General features: G+C 46.1%; 1 protein-coding gene across 1 annotated transcript in view; it reads left to right on the forward strand.

Annotated features, from left to right (window-relative positions):
- LOC116956923 (chitin synthase chs-1-like) overlaps positions 1-19,197 on the forward strand; it is a 53,576-nt gene extending 34,379 nt beyond the window's left edge. Inside the window, exons 12-19 of the mRNA XM_032978809.2 lie at positions 290-405; positions 1,359-1,676; positions 3,155-3,315; positions 12,132-12,301; positions 15,482-15,549; positions 16,165-16,275; positions 17,623-17,825; positions 18,953-19,197. Coding sequence (XP_032834700.2) covers positions 290-405; positions 1,359-1,676; positions 3,155-3,315; positions 12,132-12,301; positions 15,482-15,549; positions 16,165-16,275; positions 17,623-17,825; positions 18,953-19,196 — 1,391 coding nt within the window. The 3' untranslated portion in view covers position 19,197. The remainder of the gene's footprint in view (positions 1-289; positions 406-1,358; positions 1,677-3,154; positions 3,316-12,131; positions 12,302-15,481; positions 15,550-16,164; positions 16,276-17,622; positions 17,826-18,952) is intronic.
- Positions 19,198-19,661: the final 464 nt, after the last annotated feature.

The following is a 19,661-nucleotide window of genomic DNA, read 5'->3' on the forward strand; positions in this document are numbered from 1 at the left end:
GTGTATAGTGTAGTGTATAGTAGTGTAGTATATAGTGTAGTGTATAGTGTAGTGTATAATAGTCTAATGTATAGTATAGTGTAGTGTATAGTAGTGTAGTGTATAGTAGTGTAGTGTGTAGTAGTGTAGTATATAGTGTAGTGTAAAGTGTAGTGTATGGTAGTGTAGTGTAGAGTAGTGTAGTGTATAGTAGTGTATAGTGTATTGTTTAGTAGTGTAGTGTTTAGTGTATTGTATAGTAGTGTAGTGTGTAGTGTATTGTATATCTCTGCTGCTGTTTCTACCGCAGGCTCGTTCGTCATTTTGTTCAAACTGGACGAGAACTGGGCTCTCTTCACCGCCGTCATCCCGCCCAGCTGCTACATCGCCATTTGCTTCTGGACAAAAGCGGCCACGCAAATCAAGGTCCGGAGAGCTGCGGCTCTTGCCCGGGGCTAACGTGGTGGTGATGATGATCATTGATGATCATGCATCATTGATGATGATGATGGATCAATGATGATGATGGATCAATGATGATGATGAATCATTGGTTATGATGATGGATCAATGATGATGATGAATCATCAGTGATGATGGATCATTGGTGATGATGATGATGATGGATCATTGATGATCATGCATCATTGATGATGTAGGATCATTGATGATGATGGATCATTGATGATGATGGATCCTTGATGATGATGATGGATCTTTGATGATGATGATGATGGATCAATGATGATGATGGATACGTGATGATGATGATGACTGGTCAATGATGATGATGATTGATCATTGATGATGATGGATCATTGTTAATGATGCATCATTGATGATGATGGATCATTGATGATGATGATGATGGATCATTGATTATGATGGATCATTGATGATGAATCATTGATGATGATGGACCCTTGATGATGATTGATCAATGATGATGATGAATCATTGATGATGAATAATTGGTGATGATGATGATGATCAATCATTGATGATGAATCATTGGTGATGATGATGATGATGAATCATTGATGATGATGATGATGAATCATTGATGATGATGGATCATTGATGATGATGGATCATTGATGATGATGATCATGATGATGATGAAGGATCCTTGATGATGATGATGGTTCATTGATGATGATGGATACTTGATGATGATGATGGGTCAATGATGATGATTATTGATCCGTGATGATGATGGATCCTTGATGATGATAATGATAAAGGATCGTTGATGATGATAATGATGATAGATCAATGATAATGATGATAATGTTGATGATGGCTCAGTGATGATGAAGGATCACTCCCACTCCCTCCCACTCCCTCCCCACTCCCCCCCCCACCACCCACCCACACAGGTGGGCATGTTCCTCACCGTCCTCTACATGTTCCTCATGCTGGCGACGTTCATCTCCATCGTGGTGGACATGGTGACGAACGGCATCTTCACGCCCAACGGGATCTTCGTCATGACGCTGGCGGCTGTGCACGTGACAGCGGCGCTGCTGCACCCCAGCGAGCTGTGGTGCCTCCTGCACGGCTTCGTCTACGCGCTGTGCATCCCCGCGGGCTACCTCCTCCTCGTCATCTACGCGCTCGTCAACATGAGCAACGTGTCGTGGGGCACGCGCGAGAACAGCGCGCCCAGCATCGCTCACTCCGGGAGGGGGAAGGCGGTGAGGCCGCGGTGGCGGTGATGACGACGATGACGATGACGACGATGATGATGATGACGATGATGATGATGACGATGATGATGATGATGACGATGATGATGATGACGATGACGATGATGATAACGACGATGATGATGACGATGATGATGATGATGACAATGATGACGATGATGATGATGATGACGATAATGATGATGACGATGATGATGACGATGATGATGACAATGATGATGATGACGATGATGATGACGATGATGATGATAATGACGATGATGATGATAATGATGATGATGAAGACGACGATGATGACGATGATGACAATGATTACGACGATGATGACGATGATGATGACGACGATGATGACGATGATGATGATGACGATGATGATGATGATGACGATGATGATGATGATGAAGATGTTGCTGATGATGACGATGATGATGATAATAATGATGATGACGATGATGATGATGACGATGATGATGACGGTGATGATAATGGCGATGATGATGATGATGATAATGACGATGATGATGATAATGATGATGATGAAGACGACGATGATGACGATGATGACGATGATGACAATGATGATGACGACGATGATGACGATGACGATGATGATGAAGACGATGATGATGATAATGACGATGATGAAGATGACGAAGATGATGATGACGATGATGATGATAATGCCGATGATGAAGACGATGATGATGATGACGATGATGATGTTGACGATGCTTGGGGCCTCTGCCAAATGGAGGACCTCCAGGGGTGAAGCGAAAAGTTATTTCGTTTCGTGAACGCCGAATTTGATTTGTCGTTTAGGCCTCACGACACCCCAAAAACAATTCTCGATTTTATTTTGCTTATTTAACTTTCACTTTGTGAAAATATTAACTGGGGGGGGGGGGGTGGGGGGGGGTCACAGTGCCTGCAGCCCAGGGGTCTACAAAACATTCTAACGAGGCCCTGGGTGGAGGTGCCGATACAAATCCTAGGGGCCCTCGACCCCGCGTCGAACTGACGCTCAGAACAGTCGCTCACGCGACACGGTGCCATCCACGTGCACCTCATGGGCCCCCAGCAAGTCTCTAAATCTCCCTCGCCTCCTCCTCCTCCACCTCCTCCTCCTCCCTCCTCCTCCTCCACTCCTCCTCTCCCATCCCATCCCCCCCACGCTCCACCCCTCCTCCTTCAACTCCCTCCCTCCTCCTCCTCCTCCCACCACCCCCTCACCCCCCCGCTCTCCCCCCTCCCCTCCTCCACCCCCAACCCCCCTCAACGCACCTCACCCCCTCCTTCTCCTCCCTCCTCCACCTCACCCCCTCCCTCCTCCTTCCTCTCCTCTTCATCCCTCCCTACCCGCCCCTCCCCCATCCCTCTTTCTCCCCCCCCCTTCTCCCCCCCTCCTCCACCCCCAACCCCCCTCAACGCACCTCACACCCCCCCTCCTCTCCTACGGATGGCGACAGATGGGCAAGCGGCTCTCGCGTGGAGCTGCAGGAGGCGGCGCTGGGGGCTGCTGCTGCTGCTGCTGGATGCCGTCGGAGTGGAGCTGCCTCAAGTGGACCGTCAGGGTGAGGCCCAAGAGGAACGTGGAGGGGGCCGGGAAGCAGGAGGCAGAGAGCTCCAGGTGCAACACCACGCTAGCAGATACACAACTATACACTACACCACTATACACTACACTATACACTACACTATACACTACACCACTATACACTACACTATACACTACACTACTATACACTATACACTACACTATACACTACACCACTATACACTACACTATACACTACACTATACACTACACATATACACTAAACACTATTACACTACACTATACACTACACTATACACTACACTACATACACTACACTATACTATACACTACACTATACACTACACTATACACTACACTATACACTACACTATACACTACACTATACACTCTACACTACACCACTATACACTACACTATACACTACACTATACACTACACTATACACTACACTATACACTACACTATACACTACACTATACACTACACTATACACTACTATACACTACACTATACACTACACTATACACTACACTATACACTACACTACTATACACTACACTACACTATACACTACACTATACACTACACCACTATACACTACACTATACACTACACTATACACTACACCACTATACACTACACTATACACTACACTATACACTACACTACAATACACTACACTACTATACACTACACTATACTATACACTACACTATACACTATACACTACACTATACACTACACTATACACTACACTATACACTACACTATACACTCTACACTACACCACTATACACTACACTATACACTACACTATACACTACACTATACACTACACTATACACTACACTATAACTACTATACACTACACTATACACTACACTATACACTACACTATACACTACTATACACTACACTATACACTACACTATACACTACACTATACACTACACCACTATACACTACACTATACACTACACTATACACTACACTATACTATACACTACACTATACACTACACTATACACTACACTACACTACTATACACTACACTATACACTACACTATACACTACACTATACACTACACTATACACTACACTATACACTACACTATGTACTACACTATACACTACTATACACTACACTATACACTACTATACACTACACTATACACTACACCACTATACACTACACTATACACTACACTATACACTACACTATACACTACACTATACACTACACTACTATACACTACACTACACTATACACTACACTATACACTACACTATACACTACACTATACACTACACCACTATACACTACACTATACACTACACTATACACTACACTATACACTACACTACTATACACTACACTATACACTACACTATACACTACACTATACACTACACTATACACTACACTATACACTACACTATACACTACACTATACACTCTACACTACACCACTATACACTACACTATACACACACTATACACTACACTATACACTACACTATACACTACTATACACTACACTATACACTACACTATACACTACACTAACACTACTATACACTACACTATACACTACACTATACACTACACTATACACTACACCACTATACACTACACTATACACTACACTATACACTACACTATACTATACACTACACTATACACTACACTATACACTACACTACACTATACACTACACTATACACTACACTATACACTACACTATACACTACACTATACACTACACTATACACTACTATACACTACACTATACACTACTATACACTACACTATACACTACACCACTATACACTACACTACACATATACACTATACACTACACTATACACTACACTACTATACACTACACTACACTATACACTACACTATACACTACACCACTATACACTACACTATACACTACACTATACACTACACCACTATACACTACACTATACACTACACTATACACTACACTATACACTACACTACTATACACTACACTATACTATACACTACACTATACACTATACACTACACTATACACTACACTATACACTACACTATACACTACACTATACACTCTACACTACACCACTATACACTACACTGTACACTACACTATACACTACACTATACACTACACTATACACTACACTATACACTACACTATACACTACACTATACACTACACTATACACTACACTATACACTACACCACTATACACTACACCACTATACACTACACCACTATACACTACACTATACACTACACTATACACTACACTATACTATACACTACACTATACACTACACTATACACTACACTACACTACTATACACTACACTATACACTACACTATACACTACACTATACACTACACTATACACTACTATACACTACACTATACACTACTATACACTACACTATACACTACACCACTATACACTACACTATACACTACACTATACACTACACTATACACTACACTATACACTACACTATACACTACACTATACACTACTATACACTACACTATACACTACTATACACTACACTATACACTACACTATACACTACTATACACTACACTATACACTACACTATACACTACACTATACACTATACACTACACTATACACTACACTATACACTACACTATACACTACACTATACACTACACTATACACTACACACTATACTATACACTACACTATACACTACACTATACACTACACCACTATACACTACACTATACACTACACTATACACTACACTATACACTACACTATACACTACTACACTATACACTACACTATACACTACACTATACACTACACTATACACTACTATACACTACTCTACACTACACTATACACTACTATACACTACACTATACACTACACTATACACTACTATACACTAATATACACTACTGTACACTACACTATACACTACAATATACACTACACTATACACTACAATATACACTACACTATACACTACACTATACACTACACTATACACTACACTATACACTACACTATACACTACACTACTATGCACAACACTATACACTACACTATACACTACACCACTATACACTACACTATACACTACACTATACACTACACCACTATACACTATACACTACACTATACACTACACTATACACTACACTATACACTACACTATACACTACTATACACTACTCTACACTACACTATACACTACTATACACTACACTATACACTACACTATACACTACTATACACTACTGTACACTACACTATACACTACAATATACACTACACTATACACTACAATATACACTACACTATACACTACACTATACACTACACTATACACTACACTATACACTACACCACTATACACTACACTATACACTACTATACACTACACTATACACCACTATACACTACACTATACACTACACTATACACTACACTACACTATACACTACACTATACACTACTATACACTACACTATACACCACTATACACTACACTATACACTACACTATACACTACACTATACACTACACTATACACTACTATACACACCACTATACACTACACTATACACTACACTATACACTACACTATACACTACTATACACTACACTATACACTACACTATACACTACTATACACTACTATACACTACACCACTATACACTACACCACTCTACACTACACTATACACTACACTATACACTACACTATACACTACACTATACACTACACTATACACTACACTATACACTACTATACACTACACTATACACTACACTATACACTACTATACACTACTGTACACTACACTATACACTACTATACACTACACACTACACTATACACTACTATACACTACACTATACACTACACTATACACTACACTATACACTACACTACTATACACTACACTATACACTACTATACTATACACTACACTATACACTACAATATACACTACACTATACACTACAATATACACTACACTATACACCACTCTACACTACACTATACACTACTATACACTACACTATACACTACTCTACACTACACTATACACTACTATACACTACACTATACACTACTATAAACTACACTACTATACACTACACTACTCTACACTATACACTACTATACACTACTATACACTACACTACACCACTCTACACTACACTATACACTACACTATACACTACTATACACTACACTATACACTACACTATACACTACACCACTCTACACTACACTATACACTACACATTACTACATTACTATACACTACACTATACACCACTATACACTACACTACACTATACACTACACTATACACTACACTATACACTACACTACTATACACTACACTATACACTACACTATACACTCTCTACACTACACTATACACTACACTATACACTACTATACACTACACTACTATAAACTACACTATACACTACTATACACTACACTAATATACACTACACTACTCTACACTACACTATACACTACACTATACACTACACTATACACTACACTACTATAGACTACACTATAGACTACACTACACAATATACTACACTAGTACACACTACACTAGTATACACTACTCTACACTACACTATACACTACACTACTATACACTACACTACTCTACACTACACTATACACTACACTACTATACACTACACTATACACTACACTACTATACACTACACTATAAACTACACTACTATACACTACACTATACACTACACATATACACTACACTACTATACACTACACTATACACTACACTACTATACACTACACTACTATACACTACACTATACACTACACTATACACTACACTACTATACACTACACTATACACTACACTACTATACACTACACTACTATACACTACACAACTTTACACTACACTATACACTACACCTATACACTACACTACTATACACTACACTACTATACACTACACTATACACTACACTATACACTACACTATACACTACACTACTATACACTACACTGCTATACACTACACTACTATACACTACACTACTATCCACTACAGTGCTATACGCTACACTACTATACACTACACTATACACTACACTACTATATACTACACTACTATACACTACACTACTATACACTACACTATATACTACACTACACTATATACTACACTAATATATACTACACTACTATACACTACACTGCTATACACCACAATGCTATACACTACACTACTATACACTACACTACTATCCACTACAGTTTCTATACGCTACACTACTATACACTACACTATATACTACACTATACACTACACTACTATATACTACACTACTATACACTACACTGTTATACACTACAATGCTATACACTACACTACTATACACTACACTACTATACACTACACTACTATATACTACACTACTATACACTACACTGCTATACACTACAATGCTATACACTACACTACTATATACTACACTACTATACACTACACTGCTATACACTACAATGCTATACACTAGACTACTATACACTACACTATACACTGCACTATACACTACACTATACACTACACTATACACTACACTATACACTACACTATACACTACACTACTATACACTACACCACTATACACTACACTATAAACTACACTGCTATAAACTACTATACACTACACTACTATACACTATACACTACACTACTATACACTACACTACTATACACTACACTACTCTACACTACACTCCTATACACAACACTAGTATACACTACACTATACACTACACTACTATACACTACTCTGCTATACACTACACTATACACTACACTATACAATACACTACTAAACACTACACTATACTCTACATTATACACTACACTAAACACTACTACACTATACACTACACTGCTATAAACTACACTATACACTACACTGCAATACACTACACTATACACTACACTATTATACACTACATTATACACTACACTGCTATACACTACACTATACACTACACTGCTATACACTACACTATACACTACACTGCTATACACTACACTTTACACTACACTACTATACACTACACTACTATACACTACACTATACACTACACTACTATACACTACACTACTATACACTACACTACTTTACACTATACATACACTACTATACACTACACTGCTATACACTACACTACTATACACTACACTTTTCACTACACTATACACTACACTACTCTACACTACACTCCTATACACTACACTAGTATACACTACACTATACACTACACTACTATACACTACACTGCTATACACTACACTATACACTATACTACTATAAACTACACTATACACTACTCTGCTATACACTACACTATACACTACACTATACAATACACTACTAAACACTACACTATACTCTACATTATACACTACACTAAACACTACTACACTATACACTACACTGCTATAAACTACACTATACACTACACTGCAATACACTACACTATACACTACACTATTATACACTACATTATACACTACACTGCTATACACTACACTATACACTACACTGCTATACACTACACTATACACTACACTGCTATACACTACACTTTACACTACACTACTATACACTACACTACTATACACTACACTATACACTACACTACTATACACTACACTACTATACACTACACTACTTTACACTATACATACACTACTATACACTACACTGCTATACACTACACTTTACACTACACTATACACTACACTACTATACACTACACTACTATACACTACACTTTTCACTACACTATACACTACACTACTATACACTACACTACTATACACTACACTATACACTACACTCTATACACTGCATTATACACTACTATACACTACACTACTACACACTACACTATACACTACACTATACACTTTACATTACACTATAAACTATACACTACACTATACTCTAAACTACACTCAACACTACACTATACATTACACTACTATATACTACACTACTATACACTACACTATGCACTACTCTATTTTGCACTACACTATACACTACACTACCATACATGTATCTGTATGTAGCTGTTGTGTATCTGTGTGTATGTATCTGTGTGTATGTATCTGTGTGTATGTATCTGTGCGTGCGTGTGTATGTATCTTTGTGTGTATCTGTGTGTATGTATCTGTGTGTATGTATCTGTGCGTGCATGTGTATGTATCTGTGTGTGTGTATCTACGTGTGTCTGTATGTGTGTCTGTGCGTATCTGTATCTGTGTGTATGTATTTGCGTGTATGTATCTGTGTGTGTCTGTATGTATCTCTGTACGCATCTGTATCTGTGTGTATGTATCTGCGTGTATGTATCTGTGTGTATGTATCTGCGTGTATGTGTCTGTGCGTGCGTGTGTATGTATCTGTGTGTGTGTATCTGATTGTATGTATCTGTGCGTATGTATCTGTGCGTGCGTGTGTTTGTATCTGTGTGTGTGTATCTGTGTGTATGTATCTGTGCGTATGTATCTGTGCGTGCATGTGTATGTATCTTGTGTGTGTATATCTGTGTGTATGTGTCTGTGCATATGTATCTGTGTGTATGTATCTGTGTGTATGTATCTGTCCGTATGTATATGTGCGTGCATGTGTATGTATCTTGTGTGTATATCTGTGTGTATGTATCTGTGCGTATGTATCTGTGTGTATGTATCTGTGTGTATGTATCTGTGCGTATGTATCTGTGCGTGCATGTGTATGTATCTTTTGTGTGTATATCTGTGTGTATGTATCTGTGTGTATGTATCTGTGCGTGCGTGTGTATGTATCTGTGTGTATGTATCTGTGTGTGTGTATATCTGTGTGTATGTATCTGTGTGTGTATCTGTGTGTGTGTATCTGTGCGTGCGTGTGTATGTATCTGTGTGTATGTATCTGTGTGTATGTATCTTGTGTGCGTATGTATCTGTGTGTATGTATCTGTGTGTGGATCTGTGTGTGTATCTGTGCGTGCGTGTGTATGTATCTGTGTGTATGTATCTTGTGTGTGTATGTATCTGTGTGTATGTATCTGTGTGTATGTATCTTGTGTGTGTATGTATCTGTGTGTATGTATCTGTGTGTATGTATCTCGTGTGTGTATGTATCTGTGTGTGGATCTGTGTGTGTATCTGTGCGTGCGTGTGTATGTATCTGTGTGTATGTATCTGTGTGTATGTATCTGTGTGTGTGTGTGTGTATCTGTGTGTATGTATCTGTGTGTGTGTGTGTATATCTGTGCGTATGTATCTGTGCGTATGTATCTGTGTGTGTGTATGTATCTCTGTGTGTGTATCTGTGTGTATGTATCTGTGTGTATGTATCTGTGCGTGCATGTGTATGTATCTGTGTGTGTGTGTATCTGTGTGTATGTATCTGTGTGTATGTATGTGTGTGTATGTATCTGTGTGTGTGTGTGTATCTGTGTGTGTGTATATATCTGTGTGTATGTATCTGTGTGTATGTATCTGTGTGTGTGTGTATATCTGTGTGTATGTATCTGTGTGTGTGTGTGTATATCTGTGTGTATGTATCTGTGTGTATGCATCTGTGTGTATGTATCTGTGTGTATGTATCTGTGTGTGTGTGTATCTGTCTGTGTGTGTGTGTGTGTATATCTGTGTGTATGTATCTGTGTGTGTGTATATCTGTGTGTATGTATCTGTGTGTGTATATCTGTGTGTATGTATCTGTGTGTGTGTGTGTATCTGTCTGTATGTATCTGTGCGTTTGTGTCTGCGCGCGCTCTCTCGCTGCGAGCAGCGTCCACACGCGATCGTGGAAGATCACGAGGAAGCGCTCCTCGCGCCGGACGGGCGACGAGCCCTCGTCCGTGGCGTGCCCGGCGCCCGCCGAGGTCCATGTCAACTTCCGCCAAGACTCCAACGAAGACGCCAGGGAGCAAGCAGCCGCAGGGAGAGGGGGCCCAGCCGGTGAGCCGTCGCGGGGGGGGGCGTCTAGTCGGGTGACGTCGCCTCTCCGTTGAACCCTACGGCAACCCGTGCCTCCGGGAGACTGAGCGGCCTCTCCGTTTAACCCGACGACAACCCGTGCCTCCGGGAGACTGAGCGGCCTCTCCGTTTAACCCTACGGCAACCCGTGCCTCCGGGAGACTGAGAGGCCTCTCCGTTTAACCCTACGGCAACCCGTGCCTCCGGGAGACTGAGTGGCCTCTCCGTTTAACCCGACGACAACCCGTGCCTCCGGGAGACTGAGAGGCCTCTCCGTTTAACCCTACGGCAACCCGTGCCTCCGGGAGACTGAGCGGCCTCCCCGTTTAACCCTACGGCAACCCGTGCCTCCGGGAGACTGAGCGGCCTCTCCGTTTAACCCTACGGCAACCCGTGCCTCCGGGAGACTGAGCGGCCTCTCCGTTTAACCCTACGACAACCCGTGCCTCCGGGAGACTGAGAGGCCTCTCCGTTTAACCCTACGACAACCCGTGCCTCCGGGAGACTGAGCGGCCTCTCCGTTTAACCCTACGACAACCCGTGCCTCCGGGAGACTGAGAGGCCTCTCCGTTTAACCCTACGGCAACCCGTGCCTCCGGGAGACTGAGCGGCCTCCCCGTTTAACCCTACGACAACCCGTGCCTCCGGGAGACTGAGCGGCCTCTCCGTTTAACCCTACGACAACCCGTGCCTCCGGGAGACTGAGAGGCCTCTCCGTTTAACCCTACGACAACCCGTGCCTCCGGGAGACTGAGTGGCCTCTCCGTTTAACCCGACGACAACCCGTGCCTCCGGGAGACTGAGCGGCCTCTCCGTTTAACCCTACGGCAACCCGTGCCTCCGGGAGACTGAGCGGCCTCTCCGTTTAACCCTACGGCAACCCGTGCCCCCCGCAGGCTGAGTGGCCTCCCCGTTAAACAGATGACAACCCGTGCCTATACTCTTTGGTTCTTTCGGTAAAGTCACGTAATCATAAAATAAAATAAATCCCGACGTTGCGGGCGCAACACAAGCGTCCATCATCAGGTGGGAAAGTGTGGTCTGCTGCTGAGGCAGACTGTTTTTAAAACAATCTGCCTCAGCAGCAGACCACGCTTTTCAACCCATGCCTCTCGCAGACTGAGTTGCCTCTCCGTTAACCCCCAGCCCGTGCCTCCCACAGACTGAGTGTCCTCTCTGTTAACCCGCAGCCCGTGCCTCCCACAGACTGAGTGTCCTCTCTGTTAACCCCCAGCCCGTGCCTCCCACAGACTGAGTATCCTCTCTGTTAACCCCCAGCCCGTGCCTCCCACAGACTGAGTGTCCTCTCTGTTAACCCCCAGCCCGTGCCCCCCACAGACTGAGTATCCTCTCCGTTAACCCCCAGCCCGTGCCTCCCACAGACTGAGTATCCTCTCTGTTAACCCCCATCCCGTGCCTCCCACAGACTGAGTTGCCTCTCCGTTAACCCCCAGCCCGTGCCTCCCACAGACTGAGTGTCCTCTCTGTTAACCCGCAGCCCGTGCCTCCCACAGACTGAGTGTCCTCTCTGTTAACCCCCAGCCCGTGCCTCCCACAGACTGAGTATCCTCTCTGTTAACCCCCAGCCCGTGCCTCCCACAGACTGAGTGTCCTCTCTGTTAACCCCCAGCCCGTGCCCCCCACAGACTGAGTATCCTCTCCGTTAACCCCCAGCCCGTGCCTCCCACAGACTGAGTATCCTCTCTGTTAACCCCCATCCCGTGCCTCCCACAGACTGAGTGGCCTCTCTGTTAACCCCCAGCCCGTGCCTCCCACAGACTGAGTGGCCTCTCTGTTAACCCCCATCCCGTGCCCCCCACAGACTGAGTGGCCTCTCTGTTAACCCCCAGCCCGTGCCCCCCACAGACTGAGTGGCCTCTCTGTTAACCCCCAGCCTGTGCCCCCCACAGACTGAGTATCCTCTCCGTTAACCCCCAGCCCGTGCCTCCCACAGACTGAGTATCCTCTCTGTTAACCCCCATCCCGTGCCTCCCACAGACTGAGTGTCCTCTCTGTTAACCCCCAGCCCGTGCCTCCCACAGACTGAGTGTCCTCTCTGTTAACCCCCAGCCCGTGCCTCCCACAGACTGAGTATCCTCTCTGTTAACCCCCAGCCCGTGCCTCCCACAGACTGAGTATCCTCTCTGTTAACCCCCAGCCCGTGCCTCCCACAGATTGAGTATCCTCTCTGTTAACCCGCAGCCCGTGCCTCCCACAGACTGAGTGTCCTCTCTGTTAACCCCCAGCCCGTGCCTCCCACAGACTGAGTGTCCTCTCTGTTAACCCCCAGCCCGTGCCTCCCACAGACTGAGTGGCCTCTCCGTTAACCCCCAGCCCGTGCCTCCCACAGACTGAGTGGCCTCTCCGTTAACCCCCAGCCCGTGCCTCCCACAGACTGAGTGTCCTCTCTGTTAACCCCCAGCCCGTGCCTCCCACAGACTGAGTGGCCTCTCCGTTAACCCCCAGCCCGTGCCTCCCACAGACTGAGTGGCCTCTCTGTTAAACTCCAGCCCGTGCCTCCCACAGACTGAGTGGCCTCTCTGTTAACCCCCAGCCCGTGCCCCCCACAGACTGAGTGTCCTCTCTGTTAACCCGCAGCCCGTGCCTCCCACAGACTGAGTGGCCTCTCTGTTAACCCCCAGCCCGTGCCTCCCACAGACTGAGTGGCCTCTCTGTTAACCCCCAGCCCGTGCCTCCCACAGACTGAGTGTCCTCTCTGTTAACCCCCAGCCCGTGCCTCCCACAGACTGAGTATCCTCTCTGTTAACCTCCAGCCCGTGCCTCCCACAGACTGAGTGTCCTCTCTGTTAACCCCCAGCCCGTGCCTCCCACAGACTGAGTATCCTCTCTGTTAACCCCCAGCCCGTACCTCCCACAGACTGAGTATCCTCTCTGTTAACCCCCAGCCCGTGCCTCCCACAGACTGAGTGGCCTCTCCGTTAACCCCCAGCCCGTGCCTCCCACAGACTGAGTATCCTCTCTGTTAACCCCCATCCCGTGCCTCCCACAGACTGAGTGGCCTCTCTGTTAACCCCCAGCCCGTGCCTCCCACAGACTGAGTATCCTCTCCGTTAACCCCCAGCCCGTGCCTCCCACAGACTGAGTGGCCTCTCTGTTAACCCGTAGCCCGTGCCCCCCCTCCCCCCCCCTCCCCACCTGCAGACTGTGACCCGTCTCCGAACGACATCACCCAGGCACGAGGAATTGGACGCCTCTCTCTGCTGAAAGAGGTGAGCCCGTGGACGGGATGGAAGCTCTGGGCCCTCTGTGCACCCTGAGATGTTGACTACCTCGCCTGGTCTACAGGAGGTCGTGGGTTCGATCCCGGACCCTAACGACTCCTGCTGCTGTATATTTGGAGTCTGTGTCTCTCTCTCTCTCTCATCATCACGGTGGCTAGGAGATGTTGACTACCTTGCCAGGTATACAGGAGGTCGTGGGTTCGATCCCTCACCCTGATGACTCCTGCTGCTGTATATTTGGAGTCTGCGTCTCTCTCAACATCACGGTGGCTAGGAGATGTTGACTACCTTGCCTGGTATACAGGAGGTCGTGGGTTCGATCCTGCAGCCTGAGGCCTGCTTTATATTTGGAGTTTGTGCGTCTCTCTCATTATCACAGTGGCTGAGATGTTGACTACCTTGCCTGGTATACAGGAGGTCGTGGGTTCGATCCTGCAGCCTGAGGCCTGCTTTATATTTGGAGTGTGTGTCTCTCTCTCTCTCTCTCTCCATAGTCGTGTGGATTTTTTATTTGCGTCCTCTGGTTATTATTCTTCCAACGCCAGCACGCGTGGCTTGCGAACAAAGAGACACCCACCTCCACATCCCTCCCCCACCCCCCAGGAGGAGCGAGCCTTCTGGAGCGACGTGATTACCAAGTACCTGAAGCCACTGGAGGAGAACGATGAGCACAAGGCCAACGTGACCAAGGGGCTCAACAAGCTGCGCAACAAGGTGTGGGCTCGTGTATCCTGGGAGGGGGGGGGGGGAGTCTTCCGGTGAAGTCCACGTAGATAGGTTCCAAAAATAAAAATTACAAAAAAACAACACGACGTTTCGATCGCGACACAGGCGGGGAAACTTGACGGCGATCGCTCGCGAAGCGATCCAAACGTCGCGGTTTTTGGTTTACAAAAAAAATGTTGAACCTATCCACGTGGAATTTGCCGAAAGACCCAAAGAATATGAATTCCTGCAGTCGCGACAGCTTAAAGTGAAGATTCCACGGAGATAGGCTCAACATTTTTTGACGAAAAAACCACGGCGTTTCGATCGTAAACATGAACTGTTGACATGTTGCGATCGAAACAACGTCGTTTTTTTGTAAAAACAATTTGTATTTTTTTTTCCTACCTACGTGGACTTTACCAAAAAGACCCAAGAATAATTCCTGCAGTCGCGAAAGCTTTGAGACAAGATTCCACGTAAGATAGGTTCAAGAGTTTTTCCACAAAAAAAACTTCGACGTTTCGATCGCAACTTACGATGACGACCGCTCGTGTTGCGATGAAAACGTCGTGAAATCTTGATTTGATGTTTCTGTGTCTGCAGGAATCCAAACTCTTTAGTTACTTGACTCCATACTCGTTGGTTACGTGGACTTTACCGAAAGAAACAAAGCGTACGAAACGTCGTGGTTTTTTGTTATTTTTTTGAAACCTACCTACGTGGACTTTACCGAAAGACCAAACGAATATGAATTCCTGCAGTCACGAAAGCTTTAAGTCAAGATTTTAAGGCGCGCTTGGCTTGCTTACGAGGCTCGCTCGAAGGTCGTCGTGGACGCCACGGTGGCTAGGAAATGTTAAATATCTCGCCTGATCTGCAGGATGCCGTGGGTTCGATCCTGGACCCTGACTATGCCAGGTACTGTAAATTTGGAGTTTGCATGTTTCTCTCATCATCATCATCACGATGGCTAGGAGATGTTTGTCATCCAAGGCCTGGTCTGCAGGAGGTCGTGGGTTCAGATCCTTGACCCTAACGATGCTGCTGCTGTATATTTAGAGTCTGCTTCTCCATCTCATCATCATCACAGTGGCTCGGCAGAATGTTAACTACCTCGCTTGGTACACGGCCGATCGTGTGTGCCACGGTGGCGAGATATTAACTACCTCGCCTGGTACGCGGGGTGGGTTGTGGGCACACCACGGAGAATGTTAGCTACCTCGCCCGGTGTGTGGTCAGGGCCGTGGGGTACCACGGAGAATGTTAGCTACCTCGCCGGGTACGCGGGGTAGCCATCGAACAGCTGGCGACGTCCTCGCGCTGAACCCCACCCCGTCCCCCCCACCCGCCCAGGCGACCTTCGTCTACTTCCTCATCAACGCCCTGTGGCTCGTCGCCACGATGGTGCTCCAGCTGGTGGGCGACGACCTCGACATCCAGGTGCCCAAGCCCAGCGACCCCACGCAGACGGAGGCCGTGCCGCCCCTCTCCCTCGTCTTCCTCGTCATCTTCGCCTTCATCCTCATCGTCCAGTTCCTCGCGATGCTCTACCACAGGTGTGGTGTGTGGGTGGGAGTCGGGTGTGGGCAGCAGAACGTTCCAGACGGCTGCCTCTGTCTGCCTCCACCGGTGCACCAGGGGGTGTTGATTCGCTTGAGGCTGAGTCGACCTATGGGTAAGATAAAAGAACATTCCAGACGGCCGCCTCTGTCTGCCTCCACCAATGCACCAGCGGGGGTTGATTTGTTTAAGGCTGAGTCAACCTAGGGGTAGGGGTTGTAGGAGGTAGAGAACGTTCCAGACGGCCGCCTCTGCCTGCCTCCCCCTAATGCACCAGCGGGGGTTGATTCGTTTAAGGCTGAGTCTACCTAGGGGTAGGAGGAGAGAACGTTCCAGACGGCCGCCTCTGTCTTCCTCCTCCCCCCCCGCCCCAGTGGCGATATTCAATACCCAAGACAAAGATCCCCCGTGTAGCCTGTCCGTGACAGCCGCTGAGGGGCACGTGCTGTTGTTAGCGAGTAGCAGCAGCAGCTACGCCCGTGAAGACCCCTTCGGCGCGGTGGCACGCACGGAATTCCCGCGGTCACGAAAGCTTCGAGTGAAGATTGTTTAACCATTCATGAAAGGCGAGGGGGGGTGGTGGTGGTGGTGTTGGTAGGGCTTCTTCACGTTCTCGGTTAACAGGCAGGAGGCTTTCGCGACCAATATCATCTGTAACAGAGATGGTTGTTGTTTTTTTTTTTCTTTCGGCGTTAGAACTGCGTGAATGTGTAAACGTCGCATCGTTAGAACTGACACAGCCAAACCCAGTCAGGTCTTGATTTGAAGGTTTTGTGACCGCAGGAATCCATACCATTTGGTTCTTTCGGTAAAGTCCACCTAGGTGCGACAAAATAATAGATCGCGACGTTTCGATCGATTGTAACGTCGTGATATATTTATTTTTCTTACCCACACGCGACTTTACCGAAAGAACCAATGAACACGGAACCCGGCCGGGGTTTTTGTCCCGTCTCAAGTCGACGCAACGTTGGCCAATCTGTGATTTGACGCTTTCGTGACCGCAGGAAATCCGAACCATTTGGTTCTCTCGGTAAAGTCCACGTAGGTAGAACGTCGGCCAATCCGCCAGCCGCCGCTTCACCGCTGCGCCTGTATCCCAACCTCCCGGTGGTGCCCGCAGGGTGTACACGGTGCTCCACTTCCTCTCCTACGTGGGCTCGTCGAGCGACGGCCGAGACAGGGCGGCCCCCCCCAGCACGGAGGCGACGGAGCGGAGGCGAGACGTGTGGGCGTCCTCGGCGAGCGGCGGCTTCTTCTTCGATGACGTCGTCGATGACGTCGTCCCGACGGTGCTGGGTCGCAGCGGCAGGGGGTGGGAGGAGGAGGACGCCGATTCTGGCAACGTCAACTCGTTGATTTACTAGGAGGGAGCGGGGGGGGGAGGGAGGGAGGGAGGGAGGGAGGGAGCGAGGGGAGGTGATGGAGGGAGGGAGGGAGGGGGGAGGCGAGGGAGGGGGGGAGGGAGGGAGGTAATGGAGGGATGGAGGGAGGGAGGGGGGAGGCGAGGGAGGGGGGGAGGGAGGGAGGTAATGGAGGGAGGGAGGTAATGGAGGGGGAGAGGGAGGGAGAAGAGGGGAGGGAGGGAGGAGAGGAAATTCACGCATTTTGATTGCTTCCTCCCCCTCATCGACTTTATTCACCTCATTACTAACAACAACAGCCGCCATTCGCCACTAAGTGTCGGTGACGTCACTATGACGCCACCTGTGCCAGGCTGTGTGCACTTTAAGGCCGCGTGAAGTGCCGAATGCCAGCTGGTAGGAGGTTTCGGGCCAGAGCCTGCAGGTGCAATGGGTCGACTGACTGAGATGCACCACCACCTGTGCCCC

The sequence above is a fragment of the Petromyzon marinus genome, chromosome 68 (assembly GCF_048934315.1).
Source record: "Petromyzon marinus isolate PM22_M1 ecotype Great Lakes invasive population chromosome 68, UKy_Petmar_22M1.pri1.0, whole genome shotgun sequence".
In the NCBI taxonomy this organism is placed as follows: Eukaryota; Metazoa; Chordata; class Hyperoartia; order Petromyzontiformes; family Petromyzontidae; genus Petromyzon; species Petromyzon marinus.